This window comes from Erpetoichthys calabaricus, chromosome 5, assembly GCF_900747795.2.
Source record: "Erpetoichthys calabaricus chromosome 5, fErpCal1.3, whole genome shotgun sequence".
Lineage (NCBI taxonomy): Eukaryota > Metazoa > Chordata > Cladistia > Polypteriformes > Polypteridae > Erpetoichthys > Erpetoichthys calabaricus.
In genome coordinates this window covers 133,829,355-133,851,045 of record NC_041398.2, presented here as the reverse complement: position 1 = coordinate 133,851,045, position 21,691 = coordinate 133,829,355, and the positions used below count along the sequence as shown (strand labels likewise).

The window sequence follows — 21,691 nt, the reverse complement described above, 5'->3', positions numbered from 1 at the left end:
TAAATATTTCTTTAATATACAGTATATTCCTGCATCCTCCCTCCTTGCTCTATATTCCTTTTATATGCTTGCTTCAGTCTTTGATTGCTTATCCTGGAAAAATTAAATGAAATTGTGGTAATGTCAGGATCTGATGTGAGCTGTTTATGTTTCCATGTTATTTCTGTGTTATTTTACTGCTTTATTTTTCATTTTCCTTAGTCTGACTGGAGATATTTCAGTAAAACATAAGTGTCAAAAAAGTGTGCCAAGGTTTAGAATTATATTTTGCTTATTATTTCATGTATTTATTTTCCACCATTTACCTGAAGCCGGGTTGCAGGGGGACAACAGTCCCTTACCTCCCTTACCTCTGCCACTCTTGCCAACACAAAATGTGAGAACCCAAGATGTTCTCAGGTCTTATGGAAGATATAATCCTCCAGTGAGTCCAGGATCTTCCCTGGTGTCTCCTTCCAGCTGGTCATGCTCATAAAATGTCCATAGGGAGCTGTTCAGGAGGCATCCGTATCAGATGTCCAAACCATCTCAATTGGCTCCTCTCGATGCCTCGGGTCAGCGGCTCTACTCCGGGCCTCTCCTGGACGTCTGTGCTTCTCACCCTATCTCTAAAGGAAAGCCTCCACCTTGTGTATTTCTGTAAAAATGATTTAAACAACAGCTTTCTCTCTTCTGCACAATAAAAAACATCTTTCTATCCTTCTAAATGTACATTCCTGGCTATTTTGAAGGAATAAGAAGAAAGGGAAAAATGCTGATTGAGAGCAAAAAAATGTGTGCAAATGCTTAATTTTCGGGGTTGTTTCCAACTTAACTAGCTTTAAGAATGAGGAATATGGCCATTTTTCAAATATATTGGACAAAATAAATAAATCTGCAAATAAATTAAAGTATTGTGAATAATACATAATAACAGCAATGAAGTGTGAGTATATTTAAATGTGTTATGAAATATCTTTGTGTTGTTCATTTCTTTATATATTTATTTAATTAATTAATTTCTTCATTTATTTATTTCAGTAACATGCAAGCAACATGAAATACGCCATGAAATGAAAACTGTCACTTTCACCCATTAAAGGGTGGGCTTTAGCAAGTACCGTTTCTTGATTGGTGAATCATTGGGAATCCTATGGCTAATGCACATGCTAAATGTTGTGACTATGTACATTAGATATGAGTGCATGAAAAAGTTGCTCAGAATAATTGCATGAAATTGCTACTTTAATTTAACAAACTTCAAATTCATTATTGGAGCCTGTTGTAAATATGACATTTGATGGCCGAAGGTTTACATTCACTCTACTGATGATTCACAATCGAAAAACAGTATGTGCTAGAAATAAATGAAAAAATAAATACATAAACATATTTCATGACACATTAAATAATTTATACTTACATTTCATGTTATTTGTTGTCACATTTCACAATTCACAATACTTTTATTTGCATATTTATTTTGACTGAATTATTCCTACCATATTTTTCAGCTTAAAATATATTTAAATAATATTCACAGCATGAAAAACCAAACATAACTTAAAAATATTTTCAAACTGGCACTTTGCACTGAATAACTTATGGAAACAGTTTGCGGTAGAGAAATTCTAGTTTCAGAAATGGACTCGGCACACCTAAGTCTACAAGGGACACTGATTTTTTTTTTTTTTGTTTGCATAGGAGGATTTTGATGCAGACCAGTGTTACAGAATTTACTACTTGTTCGATTAATGCAAAACAGCACCATCTGCTGGGAAATAGGGAAGCAGTGATCCACTTCCCATAAATGCAGAGGCACCACTACAAATGAGAGAACAATTTAGTCCACAATACTCTTCATTGGCTAATAGAAAATAATACAACTTACATAAAAGCAAGGCCTACAACAATAGCATGATCATCATCTCTTCTGATTCACTTGATAATGCCAGATGTCATTATTTTGATGTTCCTTTTAAAAAAATTGTTGCTATTTTGTCCTTGTTAGATTGTGCTTTTTGAACATTACAACATTATTTGAATACAAGTTTTGTGACATTTACTTTTATTGCACTGCAATGTTTAGTTTATGCTCATTAAGCATCTAGTTGAATAGATAGACACCCTTGCCTTTTCACAGGGACAGGTATAATCAAATCTTCTGGTAGATTACAGCAATATCGTGGAAAATGCTTTGCTTTTCACAATAATCCTAAACCTTAGTTTTTGGCTATTTGGGAAACTGTAGTACTGTAACTAATGACATTAATAGTTAATAATGAGTTCATATTTCACAGCCCAGAAACCACGGGCAGAATAGCAGTGAAGGCAAAATGTTTTTCTTTTCAACATAATCGATGTGTAATACTATAAACAGGGTATACAACCTGGACTCTTGTAGCTTAAGTAGTTTTAAAATGATCTTTATTCTCTGTCCAATGGTAGACTTCTTAGGTACAGAGCCTCTGATGAGGCAGACTCACGGTGGCTTATGTCATTCTCAGCTGGAAAAGCTTATTGCCTGGTCTATATCTCCTAATAGGCATGTCCATTGGAAAGATCAATCATTTTGTTAAATAAAAAAAAAAACACAATAGTTAAACATTAGCCAAATCAAGCTTCATCTTCATCTATTCCCACATCAACAACTTGGGGTTGCACCTCCTCCACAGTCAGACACTTTTCTTTCAAATGTTCTTTTACTTTATCTGTCCACCTCTGCTTAAGCCTGCCTCACTTTCTATTCCCCTGTACTTCCACCCTCATCACTCTTTTGTTCACATATTCATTGTCACTTCTACATAACATATCCATAGCACTTCAACCTACTTTACTATACCTTCTTAGATATTTCTCCCACTTTTGTTGTAACTCTGGCTTTCTCCTTTGCACCCTTTACTGCCCATGTATCAGCTACATACAGTACATCATTGTTGGTTGTATCAATGTCCTAAAGACTTGCCTTTAATTTTCATGATATTTATTTGATCTCACAATATTCTTGACACCTTCTTCCAATTGTCCCATTCATACTGCACTCTGGGTTATCTCTACCATCTTGGGCTACCACTGATCCTAGATATTTAAACTTATCCACTCTTTCCAACAGCTCTCCCTGCGGGCTAACCTCTGAATCCAGATCATCATTAAACCTCACATATTCTGTCTTCTTCCTATTTATTTTCAATCTTCCAAAGCCTTCCATTCTTCCAACTTCCTCTCAACTTCCACCTTTCTGGTGCTACACAACACAATGTCATCAGTAAAAATCATGAAAAATCACCAGGATGATTGGTCTTTTATCCCATGACTAAACACATTCATAACCAAATCAAAGAGGCAAGGACTTAAAAAAGATCCATAATGCTGCCCTATTCTAACTGGGATCTTGTCTATTACCCCAACACTGCTTTTCAAGAATGCAAAAACCTTAACCAAGTTAATCAATTCAAGTACAGTAATGTTATAACAGCATTTCAGTCTGTACAACAAAGTACATGTAATCCCTCCTGTGGCACACCTACATTATCAGAATGGTACACAGGAAATTTAAACGTAATTCAATTCCAAATTATGAAAACTTTTATGAGTTCCACAAATTAATTACCATTAGGTCTTGTTAGAGGTTTTTACACATCAAAAAATGTTCTTTGCTTTGTCTGTTCGTAGCTGCCTATATTTCTGAGTCACACATCTGGGTCTTCTAATTTACTTTTATATTTTGTGCTAGTGGAGTTTTGTCAAGTACTGTAGGGGCACTGCAATTTAAGATTGCAGTCACCTCTGTTCAGGCCATGCTCAGACTTAATCTTGAAGTCTAATATCCCAAAAGCAATACAAAATCTTTATGAAATTCACACTACTCCAACTTAACATATACTTTATTTGCCCAGAGTTTTAATAACACATCTCGAATATATGTCTCTAATATGTCTATTCAATGTAGATCAATACACCTACACCCAATGAGATTCTGAAAATATTGTTCGCAAAAGTCTGAATTGCTGTTGGTGTATTAGCAAACCCACAGGGCATGACCCTAGAGGCACAGTGTCCAGTAGAAGTCTGGAAATTAGTCTCAAATTGTATGTGCTATTTAGATGTAACTTAAGTATTTGTTTCTGGAGATTTTGTTTAATTGCCTATAATATACACAGGGTCCTTCTTTTTAGGGGGAGGGGGGGAAACACTTTTCCCGAACTATTAGACTGTTGGAAAAACAGAGGTATACATTTTTCCTAAATATATTCATCCATGGTTTAACTTTCTGGATGAGAGAGAAAATACATTTTCCCGTCACCCGGTTATAAGTCTATTGCACAAATATATTCTCAATCAGCAGGTAGCTCTGTGGATACCTGCTTAAATAAGTTTTCCTATCATGATAATGGGAATGTGAAAAGTCTATTTAGTGCACTTTAATACTAGATGCATTATGGACATCAATCAATTACTTTTACAATACTCTATTCTTTTGCTCCTTTTGTTCTCAACAGGGTTGTGCTTCTCTAAACAAGGCCAGATCTGAATAACCCAAGGGAATATATTAGCTATTACAAAAAAAGTTATGTAACACATAGACCTGAACTGGGTCAGGAGATTTCATATATTCTAAGATACCTGTCCCTAAAGGTTCTCATCAGTAGAAAGCACTGGAGCTGATATTTCAGGAGAAGAAGTGTAACATGCAATTCTGTTAGCAACTCAGTGCAGATAAAGTTCTCAGCAACCACAGAATCAATTAAGGTTTGAATTACATAATGCTTTTAACTGCACTGGTACCATTAATGAATTTTTAAATAAATCTTGGCTACGACTGCTACCTACTGTCATTCAAGTTTAACCTGTGACTGATGCTTCAGTTTAGCCCCCAAAACTTAGGACAAGTAGAACAGAAACAACCCAAGACTCAAAAATAAAAACAACAACCCTCCCCTAAGGAATCTGCCACCCTCCATACAGGTTACTTTCTTTTGTTCTTTAGAATTGGTTTTCTAATGATTATTTGCCTCTCTTTAACTTATCATCATCATCAGTCAGCCACGCAATTGGCTGCCTGTTACATGGCAGACTTTGTGCGGTTGAGAACAAGTTTCTGCCACTTCTCCCAGTCCTGTGTGCCTTTTTTTGATTTTGCTTGGGGACAGCTGAATTGCAGTGCTGATGGGCTCAGCAATGTGTTGCCAATATACTTTAATTAGAGGACCTTGTTTAGGCAACTTAGAATCTCTATGATGGGTTGTATAGTGCACATTTTCTAATGGATTCTTTTCGGTCTTTTTGTAAAATATACCCTATGTCAATTGTCTTTTGATGATTTTTGAGACTAATTTCTGCTTGAATTGCTTGTATATTGTTTTGTTCAAGATATGATCACTATGTTTTATTCTGAGCAGGATTCTGTAGCAGTTTGTTGAGTAGCTATCTAGCATTTATTTGGGTTGTTTGTTGAGGGTTCATGTTTCACTGTTGTATAGAAGAATGCTCAAGAATGAGGCTTTGAAGAGATGCATCTTGAGTTCAGTAGAAATAGATTTCCTTTGCCAAATATTCTTTAGCTTCCAGAAGGCTATCCAAGACTGTGCTTTTCAAACTTTTACATCGTTAAAGAGTATTTGCAACCATTGATCCAAAATACTTGAAGTCATTTACTATTTCTTCATTCAATTGTAGAGGAAGATGAAGGCTATACTCAGGGCTGATGATCATTTACTTGGTCTTGCTTACGTTTATTTCTAAGCCGACTCATTCTGCTGCTTGACCTACTTTCTCTAGTTGTTGTTATTGTGCTCTTTCTTTTTCTAGTAGAGCTACAGTGTATGTCATTGATGTAGTCTCAAAGTCATCAAGCCATTCTGGTATTTGCCTGCTTTCTCTGGGATGGATAATGAAGCCGGATTGTTCTGTAAAGTTACACATGACATAGTCGATTACAATGATGAGTAAGAATCAAACCAGCAAGCCAACTTGAAGAACTCCTGTTCTGGTTGTATAAACTCTTTACATAGCTTTTCCTCTATGAGAAAACTTAGGGATCTTAACTCTATAATCTTTTCCACATTAAACAACATAGCAGAATTTAAGTTATCTGAGTGACTTTATTAATTCTGCTGCTTGGCATGGATTAAGTCAATGATGAAAATTTGGATCTCTCAGCCATAGGAGGCTTTGTAATCACTGAGTCCACATCCTTTGATACCAGAGTATTCTGGAGTAAAATGTGTGGCTATCTGTCCTACAAAGTTTTGGAATGGCTAAGTCATAGCGCAGACATCAATCTCCCCAAGATTCATTTGTAGAACTTTGAGTAGAGTGCATAAATGAAAGCCATAAAAGATTGGTGCACTGAAGCACCATTGTACGAGGAATGGGCCAAAACCCATAGCAAAACAATTGCTTCTACTACTTGCTGCTGATGAAAGTGGTGCTACAGGCTACTGAATTTCAGGATTTACTTGTTTTTTCACATGACTTCTTGGCTTGATTTTTAGTGAATAATTAATAAGAAATAAAAATATATAAAGTGATGTTTGTCACCCAAGGTTAGATTTTATCAAAATAGTAAAACTAGTGAAGACCATTTAATAGATAGTTAGCAAACACGCATAATCTTTTTCACATCACTGTGGCCTGTAATGCTATTCAAAATTAAAGTACTGCATTGTAAAATGTCCTTGTCAGCTTATATTAGATGGGGACTGAAGTCAGATCATTTTTAGTTCAGATTTCTTCAAACAGTTCTTCTGGACTGGGAGAGTAGCACTTGGACGGTGTAGTACTCGTAAGCACAACTCCCTCAATCTGTTTCAATAGATATGGAATTACTCCACTGATCTTGGCACAAGTGACTTCAGTTACCTCTAAATATATCATTCTCCACCAGTTTTAAATGACCATTACCTAAAATGTTATTTAAGTATTACCTTTGATAGAATACAGTAGGCAGCTGTGGAAGAACTTGTGCTCAAGTATATTGTATCTATGTGGATATATGTCTTTATTCAGTGTTTTGTTCTTCTATGTCGGTCCATTTTTTAATTAATAGTTTGTAAAGTTTATAGTTGCTTTTTATATTATAACTTGTCACAGCACTCTATTCCTGAAAAAATATGCTGTACTCTGGATGTGTTTCTGTCACAGGTGGTCATTGCAATGTGTTGTTATGTATTCTATAGGCAATGTTAATTAGCCCAGGAACCGGTGTTTTATATTAAATGTTACTTACATCTGTACATCATCAAAATAATTAATTTCTCTAACAAATGTGGTGGATGGCCAGGGCCCTTGGCTGGCCAGGACGCCTTCTTAAAGGAAGGGTCGGGGTAAAGACCCACAGGGCATGATCTCCCCAAGATCGGTACATGGCAGTTCCCCTGTGCTGTGGCAGCCACATGGATTCCAACAGGTCATGCTTGTACCTTAGAGTTTTGTGGCTCAGCCCTGTTGGGTTCTGGGGGTATCACTAGGGAGTGCCGCAGGGACTGCAGAGCCCTGTGATGTCAGTCTTCCTCCTCACCTGGACGTGCTTCCAAGCCACGCTAACAGCTCAGTGGAAGTACTCCTGGGAGCAGCATAAAAAAGCCCTCTCCCTTCATTCTAAGAGCCAGAGTCAGGAGGGAGAGGACGAAGCCTGCAGGAGGAGGAGTCGAGGTGGAAGGAGATTTGGTGGTGGGAAACACTTGGGGAAGAGTTTCCCACAGAAAAATAAAATTGTGTGTGTTGCTGAACTTGTGCCAGGATCTGTCTGTGTTGGGTTTGGGGAGCTGGTGTGCCCCCTTCAGGCCACACAAAACTGATATTTTTTGGAATCTTTAGGGTACTCCACGCAAAACTGATATTTTTTGGAATCTTTAGGGTACTATCTGTTTCCTATTGTACCTTTGTTCACTGTTTCACATCCTGAGATGTGTGTTGTGATAGAAATTCTGCATCCATGTATGACTTAAGTAAGATAAGGTTGGATCTTGGTACCTTTATAAGCTTTGAAGTCACTAAAAACAGTCATTCAGAATTTCAGTAAGAATTCTGTGTCCATTGATGTAATAGCACCTTCTTTTGTTAATTAATTTTATCTTCCATACAGTGAAAAGAAACTAACTCATCACATGCTTGAATAAAGTGTGTTTTGCTATGCATTTTGAGGTATAAAAAACATGTTCATTTCATTTATGACAAAGCACTGTTTACAACACTTTACGTATTTAATTAATGTTGCTTTTCTTTCTATGACAGCCTCTCAGTGCAAAGCATTACTACATTAGATAAAATTGCATACGCAGCCACACACACAGAAAACAAAGAGGAATCTCTTAACTGTGACTTTAAATTGACTTTGCCTTTTAATTTTTGATGACATTAATTCTCCTTTTATGCCAAATATACATCATTATTAGATGTACTGTGGTAGTCTACTATTATTTTAATTTTAGTGTCCAGAAAATTTTTAACACTAGAATCCCTAAAGCCTCAAATAGTGCAATTTTTCATGTATGAATGTGTGTGTGTGTTCGCGAGAGAGGCAAAGACAGATTCAGTTTCATTCAAGTGGTTACTGGAATATGAAATAAAGACTTTCACAAAGGCATAATGAAACAAGTGTGCTTTTATTCAAGAATAAAACTGAGTAACAAAAAATTGAAGTGACAACAAGATACCATGAAGACATGATTCACCAGTGTTTGTCTGTTTGCTTATACCACTTCAATGATGTCTTTTACAGGCAGCAAAAATTTTCATCGGCTGTTACAGACTGAAATCAAAGGCTTCTTTTTTGGGCACGTACACCGTCAGCATGACACTGCCAGATATCAACAATAGCAGGGCGAATTGCTTGCATACTAAAGTGACTATAGCGGCAGGTGGAAGTCCCATTTTACTTCCGGTGTCAAGCAGAGGTGCTTTGTGGTGCAGCCGTCTATTAGCCAGTGAAAGCACTATGAAGAAGCTGTCTCTTGTTACGGTCCTGTCTTTGTCCAGTCTGATAGCAATCATGGGACATCGTACCTTTGATTGCCAGTACAACAAATAGTTCTGAACAGGTTATCAGCCACAGTACCCACTGTGGTCATCGCTGCTCTTGTGAAAAGAATGGAGACAAATGCCATCAACTCAGAGAGGGAGAGGCAAGCTCGCAGTACCACGTGAATGTCATTGTGAGTATAAAACTGAATAATAAAAAAAACAAGCGCTAACTTTTACAAGTAGCCAAAATTCACACCAGGTGTTACAGACTCAAATCAAATGTTTGTTTTTATTATATTATAGTAACAATAATAATAATAGCAGCTCACTACTCAAAACGCAGAGTGCCCGGTCTCGAACCTGGGACCTTTGGTTTATAAGGCACCTCTGCACCATTCAAGAATATATATACTCCCTGTCGATTGACATTTTTGCTTGGGTATTTAACTCACCGACAGCAATGTGTAAATCACATACTTTTATTTTCTTTGGTTATATTCTTGACTAAAAGCGCACGTTTATTTGATATTTGGACTAAAGTCTTCACACAAGTATAACATGGAAAAGGTTTCTGCTTTAGGTATGTGTTCAGCATTTCTTGCCTCACACTTCCTTTCATCCTACACTTACCGAGATCTTTGTAGACATGGAACACACATGAAATGCATGTATTCCAAAAAATGATATACTTTATTATTTACCCTATACAACTCCAGGAACCTCACACGCAGATAAGGAGCCTTGGCTTGAGCTGGGAGGACTTTTTGCCCGAGTTGAGCTCCATCAAGGCGGGGGATGGGACAGCAGGCTGCTTGCTTTTTATCAACACATTTACAAAACAAAAGAAACTGATGGAGAGGTGCAAAGGGATTTAAGGTTGGCCAGGATTATGAAGTTTTTCATAGGCTTCAGGGATTCTAGTGTTAAAGTATATTCTTATATGTGCTAGTATGCCACCTGAAATTCAGAATTAGATAATGTCTTCTAAATGCTAGTTTTGCCAATAAACAATATTCTTGTCCTTACTGAATGTACATGAAGGTGATGAATACTTCACGAGAATTAGGAAAATGAGGACTCTATCACTATGCAGTAATGCTCGAGAGTTTCAGTAATCTTGATCAGTCCCTCTCACTGTAATGAATCTACGTATGTTTTTGGTCATGTATAGATTCTGTTCATGTCATTTTTTGATTGTTTAGACATTTTTTTTTACTCTGGAAATACAATTTTGTTCCTTGATTTAAAATAGTTGTCGACAATTTTGTGCAAATCTTTGCATGCGCTTGGCCATATTGTTTATTGTTGCTATATTCTCATTCTCGCTATATTCTTGTTGTGCCTATACAAGACAGCAACCCACAGCATCTGGTATCCAAGCATCAGAATATTTTTTTTTTTTTTTTTAACAATGGACAAAAATCACTGTTAGTTAGGGGTAAGCAAAACAGGTTAATCTGAGAACTCTGCAACATTATAATTGAATATGACTTTGGTTTTTTGTTTTGCCTTTTATGTTTGGTTCCAATGCCATCTTTAGACTTATAGACTCTTCCTTGTATTTAACGATACTATCTGCCCCTATTCATTTGCTTATCTTCTGCTTAGTTATGTTGCTCTGACATTCCTCTGAACTCCTGTCTCTCACCAGGTGATCATAAAACACTGCACTTATTTTCCATGTTGAATGTTTACACATCCATGATGTAATTAAATCTAATATTATAAAACTAGTCATTTAGCCCGTTACAATAACAGGCGCTAGAACAGTAGTGCATAAACATTAGTAGGAACAGTCTATATTAAATGGCAAGGGACTTTGACCTCATTCTTTTTGTTGGTCGTATTTTTCTTTCTTTCAGCCTTTCTTTTGTTGATGTTACTTGCTGAGCTGACGGTTCTTCGTGGGCTGCCGCCGTGTATTGTGTGTCTTTAATTTTCTGTGACAGTAATACTCTCTTGTACAGCTCTATTCAATAAGGGTGCACACAAAAAGGCGAGCTTCAAAAGGGCGACCTCAATTGAGCGCGGCGAATAAAGGCGTTCGTAGATAATTTAGTTCAAATTGCTCTGGAATATGTGAAGAGCAACAAAGGTGCAGATCTTTATTTACGCATGCCTTTATTCGCTGCGCCCAATTAAGGTCGCCCTTTTGAGGCTCAGCTTTTTGTGTGCGCCCTTATTGAAGGATAACGTCTTGTACGTCCGCTGGCTTGTACGTCCGCGGGCTTGTACGTCCGTAATATACCTTTAATTTTCTCTGGTGGTAATACAGGCATGCGCGTCGGTAATATGCCTTTAATCTCCTCTGACAGTAATACTGGCTTGTATGTGGCTGTAATATGCGTCACTGTATTGTGTACCTTTAATTTCCTCTCGCAGTAATGCTGGTTTGTATTTCCGTAAAACGCCTGTAACCTTCTCTGACAGTAATATCGCGCATCGCACCGTGCCCCACGCATGCGCACTTCACCAGAAGACACCCACACACGGACACCTGGACACACATAGGGATTTTATATATATAGATATATCTGCAGAATAAACTTTTTTACCAATAATTTTATTTGACTTTGAAAGGAAACAATATAAAGTATTCCTAAAGCCCTACTCTGTATGAACCAGGTCTCTTCCACATAAGTAGAGGCCTGCTACTGTCATGGAATCATGTAGTAATTCAGATCTTTTGCTGACAGATGGAACATAAATGTACCGTACTCGTGCATCAGCACATTAATGAGAGCTGCAGTGCTGCATGGTCATTAACACTATGAGGCCCATGCAAATTCTATTACCCAATAGCCTATTTTTTATAATATACAGTCATAATAAATGTGAAAAACATGACCTTACTTAATAAAAGCAAAAGAATTATCTATTTATCAAATAAGATATTTACTGCATACTGAATAATTATTTTAAGATAAAATTATATTTTTGGTAAAGAAGAGAAAAACAAAAATATTTTCTTACAAATTACACAATTAGGTGTATTCATGCATTTAACATAGTGGATATGTCATTCAACCTAAAGTTATTTTTCATACAGTAAATATATGAGCAACATATGTCCAGTATATATTTTAATGCTAGAATGCAATGCTAAGGAGCATGGCACAATAACTGGGTTATAAATAGCTATAACTGAGAATGAAATATCAAATTAAACAATCATGTACACTAAAAATACAATAAATATAGAAAACATTCATTATTATTGCTGAAATTCTTCATGTCATGCAGGCTTATAAAAAGAAAAAAAAGCTGAAAATTGCATGTTTGAAATGCAATAAATATTTTAACAGAAATAAAGGAAAGAACAAAAATGTTAAATTTTATACTAAACTCCAATATACTATACTAATTGAATTTAGAGGCAATGTGCTTCATTAAAGCATTTCATAAGAGATCTTTCACTGCACAATAGAAAAGTAGAAGTCTAAAGAAAAAGGCACATAAGTAATCAAAAAAGTGTTTGCTTGATAAATAGTTTCAAATAAATAAAGAACAATTACAAAATTATAGACTGTTCTTCAGTCAGTGAGGTACACTTTATAACCAAGTGCAAATGCTTGAAAAAATGCATTGTATCTTCAAAACCAGAATATAGATTGCTACTTGTTTGTCAGAGATGGTTTAAGAATGAAATATCATACAATACTATGTAATTTGCCACAAGCCCTTTTTATAAAGCACAAATTAAATGTTTTCTTCATATCGCCGTCTCAGATGTCTGAAGTGTTTGCCAATCTCTGTCTTCACACATGTGGCAAATGGCACAGAACCATCTGTGTAAGTTACCTGTTAGGAGAAACACAAAAAACATTGGTTACACTTTAGTGTAGGTATCCATTATAAAGCATCTATTACTAACTATGCTATTAAAAAATATTTTGAAATACAGAAATTTCAAAGTACATCACTGTCATTTTTCATTTTTTAATATCATGATAAAATACTTCTCATACCTGCATATTTAATAACATGAAAATTGTTAATAGATTGTAATACTGCATACAGTATACCTAAACTGTGACAAAATTTGAGGTCTGCATAAGATGACAAGCACACCACACATGCAGTAAAATTATAATTTACATAAAAATAACATACCCAATATGCATTTCATAATGTAAGACATTTTGCTGCATTCCTTAAAAAAAGCGAACTATTCAATATACTATATCAGGAACATTAGTGACACGAGAGCAATCAATCCTGGATGGTTAAGAAGTCCATCACAGAACACACTAGTGTACATACTCAAACTCATTTGGCTAATTTAGAGTTGCCAATTAAACTAATAAGTTTGTGTCTAATATGTGAAAAGAAGATCTGAACAAGGAGAAAACCCTCACTCAAGAACATATAAACTCTTTACAGTTAGTGCCAGGCTTGGATTTCAAACCTCATGAAGCTATGAGGCAGCAGTGTTGTACAATTAAATGTATACTAATATATCATTAGTAATAAAAAAAGAGATGTTTGTTAAGTGGTGGAGAGGCCATTTATTTGAGAGAGAATTTAAATATAAGGTTAATTCCACTGGAGAAATAGCCATATGTTATTGAAAATATTTGTATTAGAAAAGAAACATGTAAGAGTTGAGACATATTAATGTCTAAACCAGTAAGAGGTCACTTTCTTTTATTATGACACAAGGAGAGAAATTCAAAAACATGATTTTTTTTTCCTTTTTTTCAGAATAAACTATCAGCAAGTGGTGAAGACTAACATGATTCGAAATTCTGAAATAGAACCAAAATATACTGATAAATGAAAAAAATAGAATGCACTGAAAATAATGCAGAATGTTTGGAAGTATTCTGATAGACTGAATCAACAAACTAAAACATTTAAAATTAATTTCAGCCAACTTAAGAAGTGTAGCAAAATTTAACCCCCTGAAGACTAAGGATATACCCATGAAATTTTTTTTCCCCAAAGTGCTAGATTCTGCTTTGGTGAACTTCTTTTATTAGCCACGTTATCAGTAAAATCAACAAAGAAAATGTATGATATAGTGTATTCATGAGTAATAGGATATTTTATTAATATCGCCATGTCACAATAATATTATTCCACCCATATATACAGTAAAATTGCTGTTTTTAAAACCTTCTGCTAGTTTGTATGGCCTAATGTAGAGCTAAAACATAATTAAGCCCTTGGGAATTCAATAATGAACAGTGATGCATATATAAACACCACCCATGAAGGTGATGAACGTGAGTTGCAATCATGGGCAAGAAAAAGAAGCTTTCGCAAAAGCTGAGAGAGGAAATTATTCATTGCACCTGAATATGATGATCTCCCAAAAATTGAACATTTCATGAGGGACCATGGGTAGCATTATAAGGAAGTTTAAAACTTACGGCACATCTGCAAACCTGTCTGGCTGAGGAAAAGGCCCAAAATTTCATCAAGAGCCCTTAACAACTTAGTCAAGATAACTAAGAACCGTGTTACTGCAAAACACCTACAGGATCACCAGATGAAGGCCAGGACAAGTACTTCAGTGACAACTATAAGACGAGCACTGAATAAACAAGGCCTTCATGGCTGCACTCCAAGATGCAATTCCCTCTTGACCACAATGAACATCATATGTCAACTAGAAAATGCCAGGAGAAGTTTGGGTAGGCTTGCAGTGTTTTGGGAAACAGTTTTATGAACTGATGTCTGGCGTGAGAAAGGCAAGGGTTATGACCAAAAAATACCATCCCCACAGCCAAGCATCGGAGGTGCGTCTCCGATGATGTGGTGATGTTTTTCTATTGCTGGAACTGGCAGTCTTGACCATGTAACTGGCATCATGGATTCCTAGAAATACCTGGCCATTTTAAAGAGGAACATGATGATTACTGTTCAGAAATTGAATCCTGGAATATCCTGGAGTGGCGTTCTTAGTCTCCAGATTGAAATCCTATTGAAAATCTTTGGTGGGATTTAAAGAAGACAGTTGTAGTACAGAAGCCATCAAACATCAATAAGCTGGAGGCATTTGCATGTGAGGATTGGGCAAAGACTCCAACAGAGAGGGGTTAAGAAGCTTGTCAGCACTTACTGAAAACAGTTGTTAGAAGTTATAAAGGCTAAATGATTCTCCACAAAGTACATGTACATTTAGGAAAAGTTACATTTTTCATTTGAACTCAAGCTTAAGTTAATTTATGTTCTCAAAATAACTAAAAATGTGTCAAATATTTTTTGCTATTTAATTAGATTTTTAGTCATATTTTCATTAACCTTGATTCATATCGCTATAATGTCTTCTGAGGTGAGGGGTTGAATATTTCTAATTGCAACTGTACATACAATGACAAAAAAGAAGTAATAACACAACTAATAATCTAATAAAAAATGGCTTGTAGAAAAGGTAGCAATATTGTATATAACAAACATCATTGACTGTAAGGCATATGAATATGAGCACACAATAGCAGCAGCTAAACAGAGTAATTTGCAACGCCAGAGGCCAGAGAAAAATGATACTCCTAAAAAAGGAAAAGTCACACTTACAGCCTTCTCTCAGTAATTGAAATGATGGTGGCATGCCTTCATTAGTGTCAGATACTTCTTGTCTTAAGTGAAGGCATACTTAGTAATTTCACCAAAAGTGTCCCACCCAGTGGTTTGCAATTATGAGCAAACACCAGAGCAAAAATAAAATAAAACCCTTCAACCTTCCCAAATAGTCCATTTCACAGAGTACAGATGTCAGTTTAATAAATGTTGTTTTCAAACCTTCTCATATAGTTCAGTTAGTCACAAAAGTTTATACCCCTTTTATCAGTTCATCAAAGTACAGGAGAGTATACATTCATAGCACTCTGGTGGACACAAATACTACAGATCTTTTCACTTTCAGCATGCTTTAATGTGTTGTAGATTTAATTTTAAATGGCTATATTTGACATTTGTCCCATTGGTCTGTCAAAAGGGCTTCTTCAAAGTACTGAATTAAGGGTATAAATACTTAACATGAACTGAGGGATTTAAATGGTATTGGCCTGGTGATGAGCGGTGCCTGATTTCCTCTAAACGTGACGCCTGGCATTCACACCAAAGAGTTCAATCTTTGTCTCATCAGACCAGAGAATTTTCTTTGTCATGGTCTGGGAGTCCTTCAGGTGCCTTTTGGCAAACTCCAGACGGGCTGCCATGTGCCTTTCACTAAGGAGTGTCTTCCATTTGGCCACTCTACCATACAGGCCTGATTGGTGGATTGCTGCAGAGATGGTTGTCCTTCTGGAAGGTTCTCCTCTCTCGACAGAGGACCTCTGGACCTCTGACAGTGTGACCATCGGGTTCTTGGTCACCTCCCTGACTAAGGCCCTTCTCCCCCGATTGCTCAGTTTAGATGGCCGGCCAGCTCTAGGAAGAGTCCTGGTGGTTTTGAACTTCTTCCACTTATGGATGATGGAGGCCACTGTGCTCACTGGGACCTTCAAAGCAGCAGAAATGTTTCTGTAACCTTCCCCAGATATGTGCCTTGAGACAATCCTGTCTCGGAGGTCTACAGACAATTCCTTTGACTTCATGCTTGGTTTGTGCTCTGACATGAACTGTCAACTGTGGGACCTTATATAGACAGGTGTGTGCCTTTTCAAATCATGTCTAGTCAACTGAATTTACCACAGGTGGACTCCAATTAAGCTGCAGAAACATCTCAAGGATGATCAGGGGAAACAGAATGCACCTGAGCTCAATTTCGAGCTTCACGGCAAAGGCTATGAATACTTATGTACATGTGCTTTCTCAATTTTTTTATTTTTAATAAATTTGCAAAAACCTCAAGTAAACTTTTTTCATGGTGTAATTATGGGATGTTGTGTGTAGAATTCTGAAGAAAAAAATGAATTTAATCCATTTTGGAATAAGGCTGTAACATAACAAAATGTGGAAAAAGTGATGTGCTGTGAATACTTTCCGGATGCACTGTATACCTATACGCACGTGTACATACATTTATATACATTATATATACTGTATATAATTTGAAAACCCAAAAGTACAAAATCACATTAAAAATTTAAAAAGTATATAATATCAGCTAATGATATGCAATAAATGGAGAACAATTAGCCAAACTCAGATATTGCATGCTTATTGTTTAGAAAAGTTGAGCATACTTATCTGTTTGACAGTTCCTTCTTCATGCAAGATTTGAAGGTTGTATATCTCTGAACAGTTTTATATCCCTTTGGGATGCGTGTGAAGTAGTGGAAACACACAGAAAGTAGGGCAGTGGGCAGCAACAAGCAGAAAGAGTGAAATGGTCACAGAAGAGAAAGCATTGTTGGGAAAAGGAAACAAAACCAGGGTGTTATTCTCTGTTTTACTAACAGAATGAAAGCACATTAGTTTTGGACAAACACAGACACACATATCTACATAAATACAATGTTAGTTCTATAGGTCTGTAATAGGAAAACAACTTTGTATTATACATTTTTCTGTTACTATGTCTTTACAACAATAAATAGAATTAACAAATTAAGTGACATCTATAATGAAAATAAATTGGCACTATTTCAAGATCCTTAGAAACCTATCCATATATCCATTTTGGGGTAGCTAATTGCATTTCAAAGAGGTGGAAAGTTGGTGCCTAAGTGAAAAGCAGGAAGTAACCCTGGAAAGTACCTCAGCTATTGGAGGGGAGACTTACACACACATTCACACTTACTCACTCTGGTCCAAGTTAAAGTCACCAAAAAAAATCTATGCACAACTTATGGTAATGAGAGGAAACTAGACAAAACCTGTGAAAACATATGGCCGCTGTGAAACCCTATACTGTATACCACCCAAGCCCATTCAAAATTTGAAAAATACATGGTGTCAAATGTCACCACATGAAAGCAACACATCAGTGGCAAACAATCATGTAATCAGAGGTGACGTTTTTATGGAATTTTTCATTACTAAGATTTCTACTTTTTGCATCAAACACAGTGTATGATTATTGTGACATATATTGGACAGGACTGCAGTTTACTAATGCTTTATTCTTATATTTTTCTAAATGGAGTTATGGAAAATAGGCAATTTGTGGGATACAGTGTTTTTTTTATATAATTCCTATCTTAAATATTTTTTACACTTCTTTAAAGAGAAAAGTATAAACTCAAACTTAGTTTAAACAATTTAAACAATCAGGTCAGGTCAGGTTGGGAAGCATGCACTGGTACAGCGTGTTGCCACAACCACCACGAGATGAAACAGCTTGGGATCCTGGTTGGCAGACAAGCAGTCCAATCCCACCCTCTGGAAATGACCATCTATCTGCCACAGCCAGGTGTTACGTGGGTGTCCCCTTAGCCTGGTCCAGTTACTTGGGTCCTCAACAATAAGGATCTTGTGAGCTGGATCACTCTCATAGTCCCATAACTGATGCTCCCTCACAATGCAGGTAATGTGCCTCATTCGGGACCCTGTGAGCAACCACTCAATCGACACAAAGTCAAACCAGCGGTACCCAGGGATTCTCCAAACAGACACAGTACTGAAGGAGTCCAGTCTTCATCTCAGGTCATTGGATAGCATCCATGTCTCGCAACCACATAGCAAAACATGAAGCACCAGGACTCTAAAGACTTGGACCTTCATCATTTTGCATAGATATCGGGAGCGTTACACACCCTTTTCCAGTGACCTCATGACTCCCCCATGCCTCTCCCAAGTCGTCTAGTGACTTCATAGGAACAGTCACCAGAGACACGAATGTTGCTGCCGAGGTAAGTAAATCTCTCGACAAGGTCAACACTCTCTCTGCAGATAGACACACTGCTGATGGCTGTGCCCAAGAGATCATTAAAGGCCTGGATCTTGGATTTTATCCAGGACACTCGCAAGCCCAGACACTCAGACTCCTCGCTCAGTCTCTCGAGAGCCCTGATAAGAGCCTCCATTGACTCTGCACAGGATCACAGCATTGTCAGCAAAGTCAAGATCAGTGAATCTTTCTTTACCAACTGATGCCCCACAGCCATTGAACGCCACAACCTTGCCCAACAAGTAGTCCATGCAAGCATTGAACAAGAGTAGGAGCAAGAACACACCCCTGATGAACCCCAGAATCAACTAGAAAAAACGCACAGATTCTGCCTCCCCTCTGTACAGCACTCACCAGTGTACTGACCAGCCATGCTATCCAGTGTTTAAATCCAATGTTTAAATAAAATGAAGAATTGGCATCTGATCAACAGAAATTTTGAAAATCAGAACCTGCACTCATTTGTGCTTCAGAATAAGGACTGCCTCTTTGGACCCTACTTAAAGGTAATAGTTCTATGTTATGTTTAAAAGTGAAATAAAACCACAAAAATAATGTGTTTCTAACTAATTATGGAGTAAGAGGTCCTAAAATATTGCAATAACTATGTTGTTAGTTTCTAATTAAAATGTATTGGCTGAAATAGATGCTTCATAAACAACACAAATGTTAATAAGTCATAAATGTTAATATAGACAACATAAACAGAGTTTGCCACTCTAGAGGAATGAGTGGAAAGAGCTTGTCTGACAGAAGGAAGTGGCCCAGTGTTAATTCTGACAGAGAGAGAGAGGAGGGTGGTGAGAAGGGGTGAATCGTACAGTTCTTGATATGGAAAAGTAGAAGAGCAATACCATCAGTTGGTCAGGGTCATTTATTTGTATTATTAAAGCATACAGTGGCATATGATTTTTTTGTAATTATACAATATTTTGACTACCCCTTCTGGTTTACCTACATTTGTTTATTCTTCTTCATAAATCCCCTCATTACATTTTTTAGTTAAATCAAGTTTATCGTAGTCTCATGAGTGCAATCTTCTGCTTACTGTATGTATTACATATATTGTATACATACATTTACTTGATGATATGGTACTTGAACAGTCTTTGGATGATTTTGTAATCATTGTCCCTGCTTAATGAATGCCTACTAATGATGTTCAGCCTTAGAAATTTTAACTATACATTTTATAAGAACTACTGTTTGTATAAAGATGCAAAACTTATTCTTCTTAAAACAGGACACAATCAACTTTCTTCTCTTTCTTTTATAAAAAAATGTTCTTTGCACTGTTAATGCAAAGCATTTTTGAAGAAAAATTCTCTCAAGGCTCAGATATAGTATATAAAATGTTGATTCAATTATCTTTTCTTCTTCATTCTGAAGTTCTATGCGATCACTTTGCTAATTCTTGACTGAATGAAAATTACAATTAACAGACTAGAACTTTCAAGATTTTCTTTCTGAATTGAAAAATGTACTTTAGCTACAGTACATACTTAAACTTTCACCTTGCTCATCTCCAATAGTTGCTTTCAATATTTTGAAACTTACCTGGAAAAAGGAAGGAAAAAAAAACTGATGCCTATGCTCCTCAATATTTGTTCCTGCTGCTGTCCCTGTATTCCACTGTTGAAACCCTTTGGAATATTGACTTTTTGGTACTTTTACAACAAAGAAAACTATCTGCCTGTAACACACCATCTATTAATCTGTTTAAGACAATATTTTAAAGTAATCTTATCTATTGATTATCCTTTTCAGTTACTTTTATATTTTTTCCACTCAATATTTTGACATTTAAATCACATTTTCCTATAAGAACTGACAAAAACTTGCTATTGGTATTATCTTGACTGATAATCTTACTACTGTTCATGCTGACATGATGTTTCTAATAACTTACATTTTCTCTTACTATTTTCTAATGTTTCCCTCCATAAAATTTACTTTTAAACTATGTTCTCACACAGGCTATTCAAGACAAAAGGTAGCTGCACTCAGACAGCAGAATGGAATGGAAAATAAAATATTTTTTCAGCTTAGGTAATATGTGCATCATACACAGATAAACAAATTCACAAATTCTCTTTAATAACGGATTTTGATTAGTATTAGTGTACATAAAAGAACCGACTATGGTGACAAAACACACAGAACAAGCCTTACTATGTAACTTAACATCTTAAAGATCTAAACCCATTAATGTTATTTTATAAACAGAAAAGACTGCAATGAAAAGCATATGAGGAAAATTGGTAAATTAATTATACCATATATCAATTCAAGTTCACAGGCTCACTGTATTATGGGGAAAGCACTTGATTTTCATCACCATCATTCTAATATTTTCATAAAAACATTCAATTATAAATGAATGTCATCATATTACTGTGCTTTTTATCTTCAGAATTTATTTAATTAAAATGTATCTGCAAATAAATAATCCTCTACTCTAAATTCATTTGTATTTCCATAGCCTGAGTGCTGTATATACCTTACATTACAAAAATCAAAAAGAAGGCTACATCACTTTCCAGTTTTGTTTATGAAACATAAGACTTAATCTGCTATGATCAAGTCTTTTGCAAAATATGCAATACCATAGCTATATTTTTTTGATATTTAAGATCCCATGACATTCCACTCTCACTACTGTATGTTTTAATTCAAGCGCTTTTAGAAAAAGTGCAGACACACACAAAAAGCTATCCATAATTCATTGTTAAAAATTCCTAAATGCAATATTAAGGAGGGGACAAATTAAAGAACTACCACCTTTAGTTGTGCCTTGTGTAGGAAAAGGATCAATGTGGTCACTCAATTAATTACCAGTTTTGCCTTTGGCAATGCCTGTAATTAATTAAAACAATTAACAAGGCGCCCACAACCAGGGACACCAAATTAATGTAGGCTGAGTGAAAGATCTGTACTTCACTTTCCACCTGGGACAATAGAAATATT

General features: G+C 36.1%; 1 protein-coding gene across 8 annotated transcripts in view; it reads right to left on the bottom strand.

The window, feature by feature from the left end:
- Positions 1 to 11,907: 11,907 nt before the first annotated feature.
- The window catches only part of LOC114651939 (calcium uptake protein 3, mitochondrial-like), a 174,207-nt gene continuing 164,423 nt past the window's right edge, over positions 11,908 to 21,691 (bottom strand). For 7 of the 8 annotated variants that reach the window (XM_051928644.1, XM_051928647.1, XM_051928645.1 and 4 more), the window contains one exon: positions 11,908 to 12,744. In XM_051928644.1, coding sequence (XP_051784604.1) covers positions 12,643 to 12,744 — 102 coding nt within the window. In that variant the 3' untranslated portion in view covers positions 11,908 to 12,642. Of the gene's footprint in view, positions 12,745 to 17,078; positions 17,148 to 21,691 lie in introns of all 8 variants that reach the window. The other variant, XM_051928646.1, reaches the window with a different exon arrangement.